The sequence below is a fragment of the Oncorhynchus kisutch genome, unplaced genomic scaffold, assembly GCF_002021735.2.
Source record: "Oncorhynchus kisutch isolate 150728-3 unplaced genomic scaffold, Okis_V2 scaffold1193, whole genome shotgun sequence".
NCBI classification, from domain to species: Eukaryota; Metazoa; Chordata; class Actinopteri; order Salmoniformes; family Salmonidae; genus Oncorhynchus; species Oncorhynchus kisutch.
In genome coordinates this window covers 64,236-84,711 of record NW_022263138.1, presented here as the reverse complement: position 1 = coordinate 84,711, position 20,476 = coordinate 64,236, and the positions used below count along the sequence as shown (strand labels likewise).

The 20,476-nt window shown below is 41.6% G+C and overlaps 1 protein-coding gene across 1 annotated transcript; it reads left to right on the top strand.

The window, feature by feature from the left end:
* Positions 1-1,827: 1,827 nt before the first annotated feature.
* Positions 1,828-16,892, top strand: LOC116352996 (myosin heavy chain, fast skeletal muscle-like). The gene is made up of 35 exons (XM_031817911.1): positions 1,828-2,055; positions 2,390-2,536; positions 2,745-2,901; positions 3,789-3,816; positions 4,057-4,165; positions 4,317-4,409; positions 4,584-4,644; positions 4,781-4,879; positions 5,162-5,265; positions 5,779-5,917; positions 6,147-6,265; positions 6,431-6,580; positions 6,675-6,845; positions 7,058-7,361; positions 7,687-7,751; positions 7,845-7,932; positions 8,049-8,166; positions 9,580-9,703; positions 10,127-10,263; positions 10,860-11,115; positions 11,337-11,579; positions 11,920-12,096; positions 12,193-12,338; positions 12,518-12,608; positions 12,914-13,303; positions 13,425-13,551; positions 13,739-13,857; positions 14,286-14,482; positions 14,627-14,810; positions 14,913-15,078; positions 15,387-15,511; positions 15,672-15,980; positions 16,114-16,317; positions 16,459-16,584; positions 16,723-16,892. The coding sequence occupies exons 1-35, from the start codon at positions 1,840-1,842 to the stop codon at positions 16,834-16,836; spliced, it is 5,403 nt and encodes a 1,800-aa protein (XP_031673771.1). The 5' UTR covers positions 1,828-1,839; the 3' UTR covers positions 16,837-16,892.
* Positions 16,893-20,476: the final 3,584 nt, after the last annotated feature.

Here is a 20,476-nt window from a genome sequence, read left to right as displayed (position 1 = left end):
GTGATCTTAGGCTTGTGTACCATGGAAACCCATTTCATGACCTCCTGAAAAAACAGTTATTGTGCTGACGTTGCTTCCAGATGCAGATTGGAACTCGGTAGTGAGTGTTGCAACCGAGGACAGACTATTTTTACGCGGTTCAGCACTCGGCCGTCTCGTTCTGTGAGCTTGTGTGGCCTACCACTTTGCGGCTGAGCCGTTGTTGCTCCTAGATGTTTCCAATTCACAATAACTGCACTTGTTGACCCGGGGCAGCTCTAGCAGGGGATAAACTTTATGAACAGACTTGTTGGAAAAGTGGCATCCTATGATGGCTCTTCAGTAAGGCCATTCTACTGCCAATGTTTGTCTATGGAGATTGCATGGCTGTGTTCTCCTGTCAGCATTGGATGAGGCTGCATGAGGCTGCAAAATGCATTCATTTGAAAGGATGTCCACATACTTGTATGTATATACAAGGTATAACTTAACTACAAATTAGATTTAACCGTTTTATGAGCTTTATTTGACAGCCTAAATGTTTCTGTTCTAGATGTAAATATTAATTAAATATTAAATATTAATTTAATATGGTTCCACCAGGGTGATAAATCAAAGTGAGCAAAGCACGAGGTAACGACCATCTACATCACAAGCATGAGGTGAGGAGACAGTTCAGATGTGTTTACAAGCTAAACAATATCAATAACAGGTGAACATATATATTAAGTTGTTGATGAGGATTAATGCCACTAAAATGGAACTAAATCAGGTCAGATTAGATTTAATGAAAAGTATTTTAGTTGTAGTGGGGCAACATGGACTCACTCCATTACAGTATATGAGGTTCAGTAGAAGTAACATGGACTCAGTCCATTACAGTATATGAGGTTCAGTAGAAGTAACATGGACTCAGTCCATTACAGTATATGAGGTTCAGTAGAAGTAACATGGACTCAGTCCATTACAGTATATGAGGTTCAGTAGAAGTAACATTGGGATGAATTAAACTTTTGTTATTGTCATAATTATTAGTAATGACATCTCTCATTTACGTAAACTCAGTGAAATTCAATTCAGAGACAAATATGACATTAAAAAGTAATGTCATGGGAGTGTGGTGCTCCTGGAAGTGGGAGGTGCTAGTGAGACACAGAAATAAACACCTCTCTCATCCAATTCATGTCCTTTCCCAGAGTGGTCCATAATTAACTTTTGCTTGGTTGGCACTTCCAACCAGATATAAGGAGGCTGAGGCCCCAGCATCCATAAGTCAGATACCTTCTTCCTCTGTGGTAAGACCTCTTCATCTCCTTAGATGTTTACATTTATCTCATTTTTGTACTCAGCATCTGACCGGTGGCTAACTGCACTTTTTCAATTGACTTCAATTGAATATGCAAACAAGTAGAATTTATTTTATAAACATGTATTTCTTTATTTTGTGTTATACTTCAAATCTGAGACTTTCATTTACAGTCAAAAGTGGTGCTCCTGCACTTGAAAGGGTGTTCTAGAATGTAACGGGGTTTTCAGGGGAATTTATTTGAATTCCTGACAGAATGTCTGGATGTGTAGTAAAGTGAGTTGCCACTAGGAAAATGAATAATTAAATTGGCCATTCGGGGCTAAATGACTTGTGTGTTTTCACAACACTCTAATGTTTCACAGGGTCCTCCAAGAAGTACACATTCATCTGTAGGAGGGGAAAAGAAGGTGAGACATGGTTTGACTCTTCACATAAAAAGTGAGAGAATATTTGGTTAGAGATACCGCTCACCTAACTCTGTTGACTGGGGAGGAAGCACCACAGAGTCAATCATGTTTCTTGTTTCATCTCTTTCCTAGTTATCCGTCACCATGAGTACGGACGCTGAGATGCAAATCTACGGCAAGGCTGCCATATACCTTCGTAAGCCTGAGAGAGAAAGGATTGAGGCACAAGCCGCACCCTTTGATTCAAAGAACGCCTGCTATGTGACAGACAAGGTGGAGCTGTACCTTAAGGGTCTGATCACTGCCAGGGCCGACGGGAAGTGTACTGTAACAGTCACGAAACCTGACGGCAGTAAGGAGGTAAGTCTGATCAGAAAATTATTCAAAGTCAAGTTTGTGCAATTACTCTAATTCTCCAATTAAGTAAATATACACATTGGCATTTGCATTTTTGCAAGCAGAATATAACCTTCAAACACATCATTTTTATCGCTGCTATTAAAAAATGACATGGATTGTTTTTTGTTGACTAGTCAACAATCTCCAGATATGTGTCAGTGGGTGATAACAAATGAGTTGGATTAAATGTGTATATGCATTTTTTTTTTACGATTAAACTTGTATTTAATGAACAAAAAGCATTCAGTCATGTCCACTTTGATCTGTGTGTAACCTAGATTTCTGACTGTTTCAGGAAGGAAAAGAGTTCAAAGAGGCAGACATCTATGAGATGAACCCCCCTAAGTACGACAAGATTGAGGACATGGCCATGATGACCTACCTGAATGAAGCCTCTGTGTTGTATAACCTCAAAGAGCGTTATGCAGCATGGATGATCTATGTAAGAAACCTGCACATACAAACACACATACATGAACATAATAAATACACACATACAGTACTACACATAAATGAATGGTAGAAACCAAAACATATCAATACAGTAGACCCACATCAGTTTACCAAAGTACACCCACATTCTCACATAAATCCAGGTAAATGTCAATCTGACTTTGTTAATCTCCTAAATTAATTATGCTTTCATCCAGACCTACTCTGGGCTCTTCTGTGCCACGGTGAACCCCTACAAGTGGCTCCCTGTGTACGACGAAGAGGTTGTCAACGCCTACAGAGGGAAGAAGAGGGTGGAGGCTCCACCCCATATCTTCTCTGTCTCTGACAACGCCTTTCAGTTCATGATGATTGGTACGAGCTCTCATGGATGTATGGAAGGATGGATGGTTGTGATGGATGGATGGATGGTTGTGATGGATGGATGGATGGATGTTATGATGGATGGATGGTTGTGATGGATGGATGGATAGTTGTGATGGATGGATGATGGTTGTGATGGATGGATGGATAGCTGTGATGGATGGATAGATAGTTGTGATGGATGGATGGATGGTTGTGATGGATGGATGGATGGATGGTTGTGATGGATGGATGGTTGTGATGGATGGATGGATGGTTGTGATGGATGGATGAATGGTTGTGATGGATGGATGGTTGTGATGGATGGATGGATGGTTCTGATGGATGGATGATTGTGATGGATGGATGGATGGTTGTGATGGATGGATGGTTGTGATGGATGGATGATTGTGAAGGATGGATGGATGGTTGTGATGGATGGATGGTTGTGATGGATGGATGGATGGTTGTGATGGATGGATGGATGGTTGTGATGGATGGATGAATGGTTGTGATGGATGGATGGATGGATGGTTGTGATGGATGGATGGATGGTTGTGATGGATGGATGGATGATTGTGATGGATGGATGGATGGTTGTGATGGATGGATAGATAGTTGTGATGGATGGATAGATAGTTGTGATAAGTGTATATGGATCTTAAAGTCCATAAGTGCTGATGGATGGATGCATCAATGGAAGTTAAAATATACTTCAGACTTCAACTGTTTTCTAACAGTTTGCTGGAATATCAGATTTTCACAACGCTTTCACTACAGTGTCTGATTCACTTGAATGGAACATTTTCCTAAAAACATTTTTTGATGATGCTATGAATTAAATCATGCCCCCATAATGTTGTTTGAGTATGATAAGCAATGTGTTTTTTTGGTTCCAGATAAGGAGAACCAGTCCATCCTGATTACGTAAGTTGTTTACTAAAATGTCACTTGAGAAAGTGTATATATTATAATAAATTGGGTCAGTTGGTGTGATGAAATACATGACATTATGGATGGATTAGAGCATCAGGTTATGTGTAATAACGAGTCGATGTGTGGAAATATTTGTAACTACGGTGTAATTTTAATGCTATTTCTTAGTGAAAGCAAATTTTAATCTCAAACATGTAACTAAAACCCCTCTTTCTCTGTCATATAAACCAGCGGAGAATCCGGTGCAGGAAAGACTGTCAACACCAAGCGTGTCATCCAGTACTTTGCCACCATTGCAGTGTCTGGTGGCAAGAAGGAAGCAGACCCCAACAAAATGCAGGTAGGTTGTTCTTATGTTTGACTTTTAATCACATTTCAGTTTGGTTTTCTGAGCAAAATTCTTTCCAGCTGTGAATCATGTTTCAAGAAATTTGTTCAAGTCAAGTGACCATGTTACCAGTTTTTGAGCAACTTGTGTTTGTCTCAATCAGGGGTCTCTTGAGGATCAGATCATTGCAGCTAACCCTCTGCTGGAGTCTTACGGTAATGCCAAGACAGTGAGGAACGACAACTCGTCTCGCTTTGTAAGTATGAAGGGCATACTGTGGAAGTTACCTCATATTGGAAACATTAATTTCAGTAGTTCCCTATAGTGATATCAACAACTGTCCAACAAACTGTAACATTTAAAGGGGTCTATCAAAGTAAAATGTTGATTTATTTGTTGACCTATTTGTAATCCCCATGCACTACTACAGGGTAAATTCATCAGGATTCACTTCCAAGCTGGTAAACTGGCTAAAGCTGACATTGAGACCTGTGAGTTGGTTTTGATTGTTTCTCAATTCTTTCCTAAATTCAAATACTTCTTGGGGGAGATTATATCATTAACTGTTATCTCATGTTTTCTCCCTCTTTCTCACTCTCCTTGTGTCACTAAAACTCTCTCTCTCAGACCTGCTGGAGAAGTCCAGAGTCTCCTTCCAGCTGCCCGATGAGAGAGGCTACCACATCTTCTTCCAGATGATGACAGGCCACAAACCTGAGATAGTTGGTACGACAAAATATTCATAGTCCACACTAATAATACTATTACAATGAGTACATCCAAGGTAACAAGGCATCTAGACATTTGGAGGGTCTCTGGGAAATATCTATCAAGTAATGCACTGTGATGCACTAGTCCACAAGTCTCAGTCTCCTCTTTAATGCTATTCATTATATACTACATGTATCATTGAGTCCATCTATTGAGTAATGGAGGGAGAGATACTGTAAAGTAGGAGAGCAGAATTCTAAGAGATTTAACTGACAAGCTGTTCTCTGTTGTCCACAGAAATGACGCTCATCACCACCAACCCCTACGACTTCCCCATGTGCAGTCAGGGACAGATCACTGTGGCCAGCATTAATGACAATGATGAGCTGGATGCCACAGATGTGAGTCAAACAAAGGGTTAACCAAAGTCTACATATAGAATGGGTAGGACCACCATACACACTGAATGCTCTGTGCAATTACAAGTTGGTAGCAGCTGAGAATGTATGATTTTTTATTTACAATTTAGTCATTTAGGAGACTCCATTATCCAGAGAGACTTACTGTTGGTGATTGCATACATATTCATACTGGTCCCTCATGGGATTTGAACCCACAACCCTGGTGTAGCAAGTGTCCTGCTCTACCAACCGAGATACACGAGACAAATTACTTGTGTTAGTTAGGCATGTGCCTCAAGCAACTCTTCATAACTTCAAATTCCGTCATGTAAGGCTTCCACAAGAGAGCTAAGTACCTTGTGGAACTGTGTAAAACTCCTTTTGTGTTTCCAGTGTGTTGGCCAAGAGTCAAATCTATTCATCCCATTGGTTCTGGAGTGAGCCCAGAACTGTAGTGTAACTGAGCAAACAACTGTTCAGTTTATCTCTGTTGTACTTCCTCTTTAATGCCAGGATGCCATTACAATCCTGGGCTTCACTAATGAAGAGAAGATTGGCATCTACAAGCTGACAGGAGCTGTAGTGCACCATGGAAACTTGAAATTCAAGCAGAAGCAGCGTGAGGAGCAGGCCGAGCCAGACGGCACAGAGGGTGAGTCCCACTCATAGATATACAATATGTAGAGCATTAGTCCCATTCCCCAACATAGAAATAGAACACCTAAGACAGAAAGTGCCACATGAACGTCAGGCAGGAGATCATTTTTGGAGACCAAAATACTACATTCGGATATGATTTGGCCAAACTATTTTTGTCAGTATGACATCATAAACAATTGATCTTGTGTCCCTGAGTCTGTTGTTGTTGGTTCTCTCTCCAGTGGCTGATAAAATTGCCTACCTGCTGGGCCTGAACTCAGCTGAGATGTTGAAGGCTCTGTGCTACCCCAGAGTGAAGGTCGGCAACGAGTATGTGACCAAGGGACAGACTGTGGCTCAGGTAAGGCAGCCAAACACAGCATCTACCATTTTCTGAGCACAGGGATTTTTGTGGGGATGAGTGCTATACTTTTTTTGAATAGTGATGTTTTTCCCAAGCTTGTATCACCTTATCACTAGACATGGTCAACATCTCATGTATTAATTTGAGGTATTATCATTGCAGGTTAATAACTCAGTCAGTGCTCTGGCCAAGTCCATCTATGAGAGGATGTTCTTGTGGATGGTCATCCGTATCAATGAGATGTTGGACACCAAGAATCCAAGGCAGTTCTATATCGGTGTGCTTGACATTGCCGGGTTTGAGATCTTTGATGTGAGTATGAGACCAGAACAAGACAGTTAGTTGTGATTCAGATGGATTACAACCTTGTATGATGAAATGATCCCTTTTAAAACTCCATCAACAGTACAACAGCATGGAGCAGCTGTGCATCAACTTCACCAATGAGAAACTGCAACAGTTTTTCAACCACACCATGTTCGTCCTGGAGCAAGAGGAGTACAAGAAGGAGGGAATCGTCTGGGCCTTCATTGACTTCGGCATGGACTTGGCTGCCTGCATTGAGCTTATTGAGAAGGTAAGCTGTCTGTGATGATTATAATGGACAGTAACAGCAAAGCTCAAATGGAGCGCTGTGTGAGATATTATCAGCATCTGACTGTTGAGATCTCAATATGTTTCCTATTATGTTCCTCTAAATGAATATAATCCTATAACAGCATGTTTACTAAAGGAATGAATGTGATCCTAAATGGAAATATCACTAATTTGATATCTCTTTTCATAAAGCCATTGGGCATCTTCTCCATCCTTGAAGAGGAGTGCATGTTCCCCAAGTCTTCAGACACTACCTTCAAGGACAAGCTGTACTCCCAGCATCTTGGCAAAACGAAGTCGTTTGAGAAGCCCAAGCCTGCCAAAGGCAAGCAAGAGGCCCACTTCTCCCTGGTGCACTACGCCGGAACTGTGGACTACAACATCACTGGGTGGCTGGAGAAGAACAAGGACCCCCTGAACGACTCAGTTTGTCAGTTGTACGGGAAGTCAGGAGTGAAAATTCTGGCTGCCCTGTATCCCCCTCCCCCTCCTGAGGGTAAGACTAGCATCACGCCACAATATTTAACTAAATAATAGTTACAACTCAGACCCAAATGTTCTTTAAAGTCTTTCAATGTATCACAATTTCTCAGGGTTTATCACCTGGTTGATTTACTCATACACTAGATGTTATTCTACACAATCTGATTGGCAGCATTTGCCTCTAGATAAGTGTGAAGTTAACCAGAGATTATCTGGTTTATAATTAGTGTGCTTGCTGAAGACAAGACCACTCTAGATTTCTTACATACTCTAATTATTATTCTATTTATTCCACCCGCTCTTTTCTAGTTATCTTTTAATTTTCCCCATTTTAACAGATAAAGCCAAGAAAGGAGGCAAGAAGAAGGGTGGTTCCATGCAGACTGTGTCCTCCCAGTTCAGGGTGAGCTTTTGAAATCTGCATATTCAGTCCTTCAAAAGTTGCATTGATTATCATAAATGATGTCTGAGAAAATGGTTTGTAATCCTCTTACAGGAGAACTTACATAAGCTGATGACCAACTTGAGGAGCACTCATCCTCACTTTGTGCGCTGCCTGATCCCCAACGAGTCAAAGACTCCAGGTACAAGAAATATTGAGTTAAATATGTCATCTTATCAGTCCAGTATCAGTAACCTTAACGATCCCAATCTATAATCAGTTTTTTAGTATTAAAAGAGACTTGTTTTGATTTACCAGGTCTGATGGAGAACTTCCTGGTTATCCACCAGCTCAGGTGTAATGGTGTACTGGAGGGTATCAGGATCTGCAGAAAGGGATTCCCCAGCAGAATCCTCTATGCTGACTTCAAGCAGAGGTACATTCACACACACACACACACACACACACACACACACACACACACACACACACACACACACACACACACACACACACACACACACACACACACACACACACACACACACACACACACACACACACACACACACACACACACACACACACACACACACACAGAGAGAAATGAGTGGCACTCTTGATAAAGATGAGCAGAAAAGACTGAATCAAATAACACTGATACTGAGCTATATTGTACGGTCAAACATTTGTGACAATTTTATTATTTCATACTCAGAGAAAGAGATTTTGTTTAACAATTCTTATTTTAATTCAAGATAGGGTTCATCATGATTGGCACCCCTGCTTTCAGTACGAGCACAATGGTATTTTTCTAGAATGTTGTATGAGATTGTAGATCACAATGGGAAGGATGTTGGACCCTCCTTCCAGAATCCTTCCAGATCCTTGATATCCATCGTCTGCACTCATGGACTGCCCTCTTCAATACAAACCACAGGTTTTCAATGGGGTTCAAGTCTGGAGACTGAGATGGCCATAGTAAAATATTAATTTTAGATTTGGGGTTATTGTCTTGCTGTAATACCCACCCATTGCCACGTTTCAGCCTCCTGGCTGAGGCAACCAGGTTTTTGGCTAAAATGTCATGGTACTGGGTAAAGTTCATGATGCCGTTGACCTTAACGAGGCCCCCAGGTCAGTTGACGTAAAGTAGCCCCATAACATAAAAACTCCACCACCATATTTTACAGTAGGTTTGGGTTTATTTCCTTCATACACATATTTCTTTCGAAGCACTTTTACCATACAATATATTATTATTACAATATAGCTCCGTATTTGAATTATTGTATTATTATACAGTCTATTTTGCTCATCTTTATCAAGGGTGCCAATAATTTTTAATTACAAATTTTTTTTTTTGTGGAATTTTAGCCCTTTTTCGTGGTATCCAATTGTTTTTAGTAGCTACTATCTTGTCTCATCGCTACAACTCCCGTACGGGCTTGGGAGAGACGAAGGTTGAAAGTCATGCGTCCTCCGATACACAACCCAACCAAGCCGCACTGCTTCTTAACACAGTGCGCATCCAACCCGGAAGCCAGCCGCACCAATGTGTCGGAGGAAACACCGTGCACCTGGCAACCTTGGTTAGCGCGCACTGCGCCCGGCCCGCCACAGGAGTCGCTGGTGCGCGATGAGACAAGGATATCCCTACCGGCCAAGCCATCCCTAACCCGGACGACGATAGGCCAATTGTGCGTCGCCCCACGGACCTCCCGGTCGCGGCCTGTTACGACAGAGCCTGGGCGCGAACCCAGGGTCTCTGATGGCACAGAATCCCTAGCCACTGCGCCACCCGGGAGGCCCCCAATTTGGCATATTTTAAAACTGTCTTCTCATTCAGGTACAAAGTACTGAATGCCAGTGTCATCCCTGAGGGCCAGTTCATGGACAACAAGAAGGCTTCTGAGAAGCTGCTTGGGTCCATTGATGTGAATCACGAGGATTACAAGTTTGGACACACCAAGGTCAGTCAAAAACCCCCAGTAAAAGCTGACAACAAAACACAACTTGAATAATAATTTAAACCTGTAGCATATAAAATCTCTCCAGGTGATCTATCCATCCTTTTGTTCTTTCTTCTTAATTTAACTAATGGAAAAGGTGGAAAAACATTGTAGTGTTTTTCTTCAGTCCTTCATCACAAGTATAGAAGAGAAACTAAAGTCATTAGCATGTGCATTGTGTTATAGTGGTATGGCTGCAGTTATCTGCATCTGTGTACATTATTAATCTACAACTGTACAATAACTAACATCTTAGAAACAACCCATCCCATGGTTTGTTTGTAACCGTTGCAAAGTTAATGTTGTTTAAATCAATCTAGTGGTTTGACCCTTTCTATCTGTCACCATCTATGGTTCCATTGACCATGTTAACCTGTGTCTCAGGTGTTCTTCAAAGCCGGTCTGCTGGGTGTCCTGGAGGAGATGAGAGATGAGAAGCTGGCTGCTCTGGTCGGCATGGTCCAGGCTCTCAGCCGTGGATTCCTCATGAGGAGAGAGTTTAGCAAGATGATGGAGAGGAGGTGAGGAATAGCAGACATCTTGGCAAAGCTTTCTGTCAACCACCTGTATCTAATGCATTATGATTACATACTGTATATGCTGTGAGTTGTTCAGAATGAGAAAGTACATCTTATAATGGTCTACTAAAGCTTTTGGGTTCATTCATTTAGTCCAGAAATGGATGTAGCAACTAAGGATTCTAGCTTTATAGTTGCAGTTTGGGATTTGGCTGTTCAGTTGTCATTGATATGTGTGGTATTTACCCATTCATTCTTGAAGAATATAAAATATCTCATGAGCTTTGCATTACTGTCAGTCCTTGCCCCCTCCCTTAGCTGTAAACAGACAGTGGTGGGGGTTCCATTTAGTTATTCTTCGATTCCCAGAATGTAGCTTTATGAAACATCCCAATGGTCATTTCAACCCCCAAATTAAATGTGATGACGTTGAAACAACCTGGATTTGAAAAAAAGTTATCAATGTAATTGTCTTTGAACCTAAATCCAATAACATGGTGACATTTCTGTTGTTTTCACGTTGAATTCACGTCAGACCAAATATAAATCAAAAATAGACATTGAACTGGGACTCACCATCTGTCCTTTCTGTTGAACAGAGAGTCTGTCTTCGCCATCCAGTACAACATCCGCTCATTCATGAATGTCAAAACCTGGCCATGGATGAAGTTGTACTTCAAGATCAAGCCCCTGCTGCAGAGCGCTGAGACTGAGAAGGAGCTGGCCAACATGAAGGAGAACTATGAGAAGATGAAGACAGATCTGGCCAAGGCTCTGGCCACAAAGAAGCAAATGGAGGAGAAGTTGGTGGCCCTGACGCAGGAGAAGAATGACCTGTCACTCCAAGTCGCATCTGTGAGTGAACAACTACCCTCGCATGGGCACATTTAAATACACATGAATACACACACACATATAAACACACTGTAAAGGATGTGGCTAACACACACAGTTTTATTACCCACGTTATGTATTTCATGAATGTCTATTGATTTGCTCTGACCTCTTTGACTAAAATGTATATTTTGATACAGGAAGTCAGGCCTCTGATTTTGTATCCCCTGCTCTGAAACCAGGAAGGAGAAAGTCTGAACGATGCTGAGGAAAGGTGTGAGGGGCTCATCAAGAGCAAGATCCAGCAGGAGGCCAAACTCAAAGAGACGACCGAGAGGCTGGAGGATGAGGAGGAGATCAATGCTGAGTTGACTGCCAAGAAGAGGAAGCTGGAGGATGAGTGCTCTGAGCTGAAGAAGGACATTGATGACCTGGAGCTCACCCTGGCCAAAGTGGAGAAGGAGAAGCACGCCACTGAAAACAAGGTCTTGTGTCTTACTATAGACAGTCTAACCAACAATAATCCAATCAATACTCAACTCAAAACATAGCTTAACAGAAATGGAATTCAAGTTGTATTGTGGGTGCAGGAAATATTATGACACAATAGTAGAATTTCAGCACTCCCCACATTCATTGCATGTTCTGCTCCACCTCATGTATGTCTTCCATTCAGTACACTGGCATGGTAAACACTGCCATCTAGTGTTGAATATATAGTACAGTCAATTTTGATGAAATCTTTTATCTAAATGAAATGAATGCAATATATAACAAACTAAATCTCCCCTTTATGGTGAAGTATAATTATGTTGCCGTTTACAGGTTAAAAACCTGACAGAGGAGATGGCGTCTATGGATGAGAGTGTTGCCAAGCTGACCAAGGAGAAGAAAGCCCTCCAAGAGGCCCACCAGCAGACACTGGATGACCTGCAGGCAGAGGAGGACAAAGTCAACACTCTGACCAAGGCCAAGACCAAGCTGGAACAGCAAGTGGACGACGTGAGTGGAGTTTGACATTTTGGCCATGATAGTATGTAAGATGATATTATCTTCAGTTGTTTAGATTTTAACAATACATGTGTTTTTATCTTCTAGCTTGAGGGTTCTCTGGAGCAAGAGAAGAAGCTCCGTATGGACCTTGAGAGATCCAAGAGAAAGCTGGAGGGAGATCTGAAACTGGCCCAGGAGTCCATAATGGACCTGGAGAATGACAAGCAGCAAGCTGATGAGAAAATCAAGAAGTAAACACAAACCTATGACTACAGTATTACCTGCTATAATGGTTGTTCTTGACTAACTATTGTAATTATGAATTATTATTTGCATGTGATTCTTAAAAGCAAAGTGAATGGTATGATCCTCTGCCTTTACACTATCAAACCAAAACTAACTCTGCAATCAACGTGTTTGTGTCTCTTAGGAAGGAGTTTGAGACCACCCAGCTCCTCAGCAAGGTTGAGGATGAGCAGTCTCTGGGAGCTCAGCTGCAGAAGAAGATCAAGGAACTCCAGGTCCAGTACAGGATATAAGCTCCAGTACAGAAAAGCACAGACTTTAATCATTTCCTGAAAACCCTTATTCTGGTAGCACACATTTTTCCAGGTGGCTTCTGACAGCTGAGTAGGTTGGAAGATGGTGTTTCTTAACATTGTGGTTTTGGTTCCTGCATGGGACACTGTCTACTGAATATATTAGTGTAACTGGCTTCGTATTAAACACATTTATACAAAATATACATACTATTATTACTTTGTGAGGTTCAATTGTTTCAACTGTATTGTAGTGTTCATCCCCCTGCTCCTGTCCCCTGTTCTAGGCCCGTATTGAGGAGCTAGAGGAGGAAATTGAGGCTGAGCGTGGAGCCAGGGCTAAGGTTGAGAAGCAGAGGGCTGATCTCTCCAGGGAACTTGAGGAGATCAGCGAGAGGCTGGAGGAGGCCGGAGGCGCCACTGCTGCTCAGATTGAGATGAACAAGAAGCGTGAGGCTGAGTTCCAGAAGCTGCGTCGTGATCTTGAAGAGTCCACCCTGCAGCATGAGGCCACAGCCGCCGCTCTGCGCAAGAAGCAGGCCGACAGTGTGGCTGAGCTCGGGGAGCAGATCGACAACCTGCAGCGCGTCAAGCAGAAGCTGGAGAAGGAGAAGAGCGAGTACAAGATGGAGATTGATGACCTCTCCAGCAACATGGAGGCCGTCGCCAAGGCTAAGGTGAGTAGTGATGTTTTGATCAAGCAGTGTTGAGGAAGGTCAACTACATCATCATTCAAGTGAACTGAAGTTGACAGGAGTCACATATATAAAGTAATGATGGAACATGTTTCACTAACAGGGCAATCTGGAGAAGATGTGCCGTACTCTTGAGGACCAGCTGAGTGAGCTCAAGATGAAGAATGATGAGAATGTTCGCCAGGTCAACGACATCAGCGGACAGAGGGCCAGACTCCTGACAGAAAATGGTACCATCAACAATGAACAACAAGCCAATGCTTTCCTTCAGTAGAACACAACATGTATTAGGGGCGATATCCACAGAGTTTCTACTGTACTATTCACCACCTAACATCGCCCTATGATACCTCAGAATCCATTTTCAATCTTAGAAAACAATGATCCTATTAACAAGATGTTCCACTGTCCCTGCAGGTGAGTTTGGCCGTCAGCTGGAGGAGAAGGAAGCCCTGGTGTCTCAGCTGACCAGAGGCAAACAGGCCTTCACCCAGCAGGTGGAGGAGCTGAAGAGGGCGATTGAGGAGGAGGTCAAGGTAAGGGACCCAAAATGGAGAGTTTAGAGCCATATCTTTACATAGACGGTGACTACACCACCCTCAGACTCCTAGTGTCTCTCCACCCTCAGAGACTCCTACTGTCTCTCCACCCTCAGAGACTTCAACTGTCTCTCCACCCTCAGAGACTCCTACTGTCTCTCCACCCTCAGAGACTCCTACTGTCTCTCCACCCTCAGAGACTCCTACTGTCTCACCACCCTCAGAGACTCCTACTGTCTCACCACCCTCAGAGACTCCTACTGTCTCACCACCCTCAGAGACTCCTACTGTCTCACCACCCTCAGAGACTCCTACTGTCTCACCACCCTCAGAGACTCCTACTGTCTCACCACCCTCAGAGACTCCTACCATAATTTGTTTTATTATCTCTCACATCTCTCTTTGTCTTTCTTTCTTTCTCACAGGCTAAAAATGCATTGGCCCACGGTGTCCAGTCTGCCCGCCATGACTGTGACCTCCTGAGGGAGCAGTTTGAGGAGGAGCAGGAGGCCAAGGCAGAGCTGCAACGAGGCATGTCCAAGGCCAACAGTGAGGTGGCTCAGTGGAGGACTAAGTATGAAACTGATGCCATCCAGCGCACAGAGGAGCTGGAGGAGGCCAAGTGAGTCCCACAGATCAGCAAAAACTCAGATATGGTGTGGATGGTGAGGGTGGTAGGGGGCTCTGAGAAAATGTTACATCAATATGCATTGTTTGTCAAAAATTAAAAAATTACACCACGAAACCACCCTCTGTTGTCCAATAGGAAGAAGCTGGCCCAGCGTCTTCAGGATGCTGAGGAGACCATTGAGGCGACCAACTCCAAGTGCGCCTCCCTGGAGAAGACCAAGCAGAGGCTGCAGGGAGAGGTGGAGGACCTCATGATTGATGTTGAGAGAGCCAACGCATTGGCCGCCAACCTCGACAAGAAGCAGAGGAACTTTGACAAGGTGAAAATGAATAAACCAATATTTTTATCAAATTGTTGCATATTTCTAATTTTAAAACTCTTCATCTTCGACTTCTAATGAAAACTCCATGGATTCTCCTAGGTTCTGGCAGAGTGGAAGCAGAAGTACGAGGAGGGCCAGGCTGAGCTGGAAGGAGCTCAGAAGGAGGCTCGCTCTATGAGCACTGAACTCTTCAAGATGAAGAACTCCTATGAGGAGGCTCTGGATCATCTGGAGACTCTGAAGAGAGAGAACAAGAACCTGCAACGTGAGCATTTGACAGCAGTTCTATTTGGCCCATGTTTGACTAGTGTTTTGAAAATGGAAGGAACTGCAAACATCAAAACTACTACTACACCATTTCAGAGATGTCATATATTGTTTTACTTGTAGACAGTATTCCTTTGAATATTCCAAATGGTAGGCAATTATTTTTGCAAGATGCTATGAGGTAATGTTAATTAATTAACTATTAATATGATTCAATGTCAAATTCAGATTACTGGCATATCCACTAAAAATCTTCCAAGTCTAATCTTCTCGTGTGTGTGTGTGTGTGTGTGTGTGTGTGTGCAGAGGAGATCTCTGACCTGACTGAGCAGATCGGAGAGACTGGCAAGAGCATCCATGAGCTAGAGAAGGCCAAGAAGACCGTAGAGACAGAGAAGTCTGAGATCCAGACCGCTCTGGAGGAGGCTGAGGTACAAACTACAGCTGTTTGTTGGGAAAAGCAGTGTTAACTAACCAATGCCAGCTACAGTGAAAGGCCCTGTGTATTGGTGTTTATTGTAGTCATATATATTTAATTCCTACATCCAAATATATTGAACACAATTGGCCTGACTGCTTCTGTTTGTCCAGGGCACACTGGAGCACGAGGAATCCAAGATTCTGCGTGTGCAGCTGGAGCTGAACCAGATCAAGGGTGAGGTGGACAGGAAGATCGCTGAGAAGGACGAGGAGATGGAGCAGATCAAGAGGAACAGCCAGAGGGTGGTTGACTCCATGCAGAGTACCCTGGACTCTGAGGTCAGGAGCAGGAATGATGCCCTGAGGGTGAAGAAGAAGATGGAGGGAGACCTGAACGAGATGGAGATCCAGCTGAGCCACTCCAACAGGCAGGCCGCTGAGGCCCAGAAACAGCTGAGGAACGTCCAGGGACAGCTCAAGGTAAAGGGACTGGGACATCAGGTTCAAACACCTGAACATGGAGAGGGATTCTTACCAGTGAACATTTCTATTACCCATCCTATCACCCCTTCATCCACAAGTCCTAATGAACGTATGTCATTGTGAACCACAGGATGCCCAATTGCACCTTGATGATGCCATCCGTGTCGCAGAAGACATGAAGGAGCAGGCAGCCATGGTGGAGCGCAGAAACGGTCTGATGGTGGCTGAAATCGAGGAGCTGAGAGTTGCTCTGGAGCAGACAGAGAGAGGCCGCAAAGTGGCTGAGACTGAGCTGGTAGACGCCAGCGAGCGTGTTGGACTGCTGCACTCCCAGGTATGGGTCAAAAGCAATTTCCAACCAAGCATACTGTTTAAACACACCTTGAATTCAACATTGCTTGCATTGAGAGTTTAATAATTTCAATCTTGTAAATTCTCTTTAGAGCTAAACAAATTGTCTTGTTTCCTCCTTCAGAACACCAGCCTTCTGAACACCAAGAAGAAGCTGGAGACTGACCTGGTGCAGGTGCAGGGAGAGGTGGACGATATCGTCCAGGAGGCCAGGAATGCAGAGGAGAAGGCCAAGAAGGCAATCACTGATGTGAGTCTTTGAATTACATCAACTTGATTTGTCCTCAAGAGAAATGGTAGCTGGGCTGGTTAAGAACAACAAAGATCTCAGAAGAACGTTATGATTTTTGCCAATTGGTCCTTAAATTAAACAAACTACTATTTCCAGGCGGCCATGATGGCTGAGGAGCTGAAGAAGGAGCAGGACACCAGTTCTCACCTGGAGAGGATGAAGAAGAAACCTGGAGATCACAGTCAAGGACCTGCAGCACCGCCTGGATGAGGCTGAGAATCTGGCCATGAAGGGAGGCAAGAAGCAGCTCCAGAAACTGGAGTCCAGGGTGAGTTACCAGCAGGGTGGATTAGGGGTTGGATTAAAAAAGTATTTGATAATGTAAAATACACAGGAGAATTATGTAATGACTTTCTCTCATTTAACCCACCTAGATCAGGAGTTCCCAAATGTCTTTGCATCAGGGACCCCTTCATAATATCAGAACCCAACTCTTACTTTAGAGTGAGATATAAACATTATCCACACAGTTTTACTATGACTTCAGCAGTGCATGGTCAGTCTAATCAGGTCTTGGCCCCTGGGAAAGAACATTTGACAGTCCCCTCTCTTGGCATCAGAGGGAATATTTTCCCGTTTTAAAGCATAAATTACAGTGCAATTATGTTCAAAACAAAAACATTGTAAATATGTCACACTTATGTTGTGGACTTGAGAAGAATTGGAGCCAAGACCTTCAAATTAAGTCAAGATATAAAAATGTATTTATCTAGTTGTTTCATTTAGGCTTGTAACGTTATTCTAAACTGCCATTTCATTCATTGATTCAATAATAATAATAATGATAATAATAATAATACAAATTTCTGATACATAAATACGCATTGATCCAATTAATCTCATTACATTACTCGTAGAAATAACCACTTTTCCATAAACAAGCTCTAAATCAATGTTTGATGCACTCTGAGATGTCCTTTTTGCTGTGCTGTCTAATTAATGATTGAAAAGAACTTGTGGACAATTTTTCAGCAGTTGCAGCATTGAAATACAGAAATAACCACTTTTCCATAAACAAGCTCTAAATCATGTTTGATGCACTCTGGATGTTCAATTTTTTTGCTGTGCTGTCTATTTGAGTTGAAATGAACATTGTGGGACAGTTTTCAGCAAGTTGCAACATTGAAATACAGAAATAACCACTTTTCCATAAAACAAGCTCTAAATCAATATTTGCTGCACCTGTAAAATTTTTTGCAGGGCACTGTTTAAAACTAGATGAAGGAACACTGTGAGACAATTTTCAGCAAAGTTGCAGCATTGAAATACAAAATAACCACTTTTCCATAAACAAGCTCTAAATCATGTTTGATGCACTCTGGATGTCCATTTTTTGCTTGCTGTCTATTTAGATGAAATGAACATTGTGGACAGTTTTCAGCAAGTTGCAACATTGAAATCAGAAATAACCACTTTTCCATAAACAAGCTCTAAATCAATATTTGCTGCACTCTGGAAGTATTTTGTTTGCAGAACTGTTTAAACTAGATTATAGGGACACTGTGGACAATTTTCAGCAAGTTGCAGCATTGAAATACAGAAAAACACTTTTTTTCATAAGCAAGCTCTAAATCATGTTTGCATTGCACTCTGGAAGTATTTTGTTTGCAGAACTGTTTAAACTAGATTATAGGGACACTGTGGACAATTTTCAGCAAGTTGCAGCATTAAATACAGAAATAACCACTTTTCCATAAACAAGCTCTAAATCATGTTTATGCACTCTGGATGTCCAATTTTTGCTGAACTGTCTATTTGAGATGAAATGAAATTTGGACATTTTCAGCAAGTTGCAACATTGAAAACAGAAATAAACCACTTTTCCATAAACAAGCTCTAAATCATGTTTGATGCCTCTGGAATGTCCATTTTTGCTGTGCTGTCTATTTGAGATGAAATGAACATTGTGGACAGTTTTCAGCAAGTTGCACATTGAAATGCAGAAATAACCACTTTTCCATAAACAAGCTCTAAATCAATATTTGCTGCACCCTGGAAGTATTTTGTTTGCAGAACTGTTTAAACTAGATTATAGACACTGTGGACAATTTTCAGCAAGTTGCAGCATTGAAATACAGAAATAACATTTTTTCATAAACAAGCTCTAAATCATGTTTGATGCACTCTTTGAAGTATTTGTTTGCAGAACTGTTTAAACTAGATTATAGGACACTGTGGACAATTTTCAGCAAGTTGCAGCATTGAAATACAGAAATAACCACTTTCCATAAACAAGCTCTAAATCATGTTTGATGCACTCTGGAAGTATTTTGTTTGCAGAACTGTTTAACTAGATTATAGGAACACTGTGGACAATTTTCAGCAAGTTGCAAGCATTGAAATACAGAAAACACTTTTTTCATAAACAAGCTCTAAATCATGTTGATGCACTCTGGAAGTATTTTTGTTTGCTGAACTGTTGAAACTAAATATAACACTGTGGACAATTTTTCAGCAAGTTGCAGCATTGAAATACAGAAATAACCACTTTTCCATAAACAAGCTCTAAATCATGTTTGATGCACTCTGGATGTCAATTTTTGCTGTGCTGTCTATTTGAGATGAAATGAACATTGTGGACATTTTCAGCAAGTTGCAACATTGAAATGCAGAAATAACCACTTTTCCATAAACAAGCTCTAAATCATTTTGATGCACTCTGGATGTCCAATTTTTTGCTGTGCTGTCTATTTGAGATTGAAATGAACATTGTGGACAGTTTTCAGCAAGTGCAGCATTGAAATACAGAAATAACCACTTTTCCATAAACAAGCTCTAAATCAATATTTGCACCTCTGGAAGTATTTTGTTTGCAGAACTGTTTAAACTAGATTATAGGACACTGTGACAATTTTCAGCAAGTTGCAGCATTGAAATACAGAAAACACTTTTTTTCATAAACAAGCTCTAAATCATGTTTGATGCACTCTGGAAGTATTTGTTTGCAGAACTGTTTAAACTAGATTATAGGGAACACTTTGGACAATTTTCAGCAAGTTGCAGCATTGAAATACAAAATAACCACTTTTCCATAAACAAGCTCAAAATCATGTTTGATGCACTCTGGATGTCCATTTTTGCTGTGCTGTCTATTTGAGATGAAAATGAACATTGTGGACAGTTTCAGCAAGTTGCAACATTGAAATGCAGAAATAACCACTTTTCCATAAACAAGCTCTAATCAATATTTGCTGCACCCTGGAAGTATTTTGTTTGCAGAACGTTTAAACTAGATTATAGGACACTGTGGACAATTTTTCAGCAAGTTGCAGCATTGAAATACAGAAAACACTTTTTTTCATAAGCCAGCTCTAAATCATGTTTGATGCACTCTGGAAGTATTTTGTTTGCAGAACTGTTTAACTAGATTATAGGGACACTGTGGACAATTTTCAGCAAGTTGCAGCATTGAAATACAGAAATAACCACTTTTCATAAACAAGCTCTAAATCATGTTTGATGCACTCTGGATGTCCAATTTTTGCTGTGCTGTCTATTTGAGATGAAATGAACATTGTGGACAGTTTTCAGCAAGTTGCAACATTGAAATGCAGAAATAACCACTTTTCCATAAACAAGCTCTAAATCAATATTTGCTGCACTCTGGAAGTATTTTGTTTGCAGAACTGTTTAAACTAGATTATAGGAACACTGTGGACATTTTCAGCAAGTTGCAGCATTGAAATACAAAATAACCACTTTCCATAACAAGCTCTAAATCATGTTTGATGCACTCTGGAATTATTTTTTTGCAGAACTGTTTAAACTAGATTATAGGGACACTTGTGGACAATTTTTCAGCAAGTTGCAGCATTGAAATACATAAATAACCACTTTTCCATAAACAAGC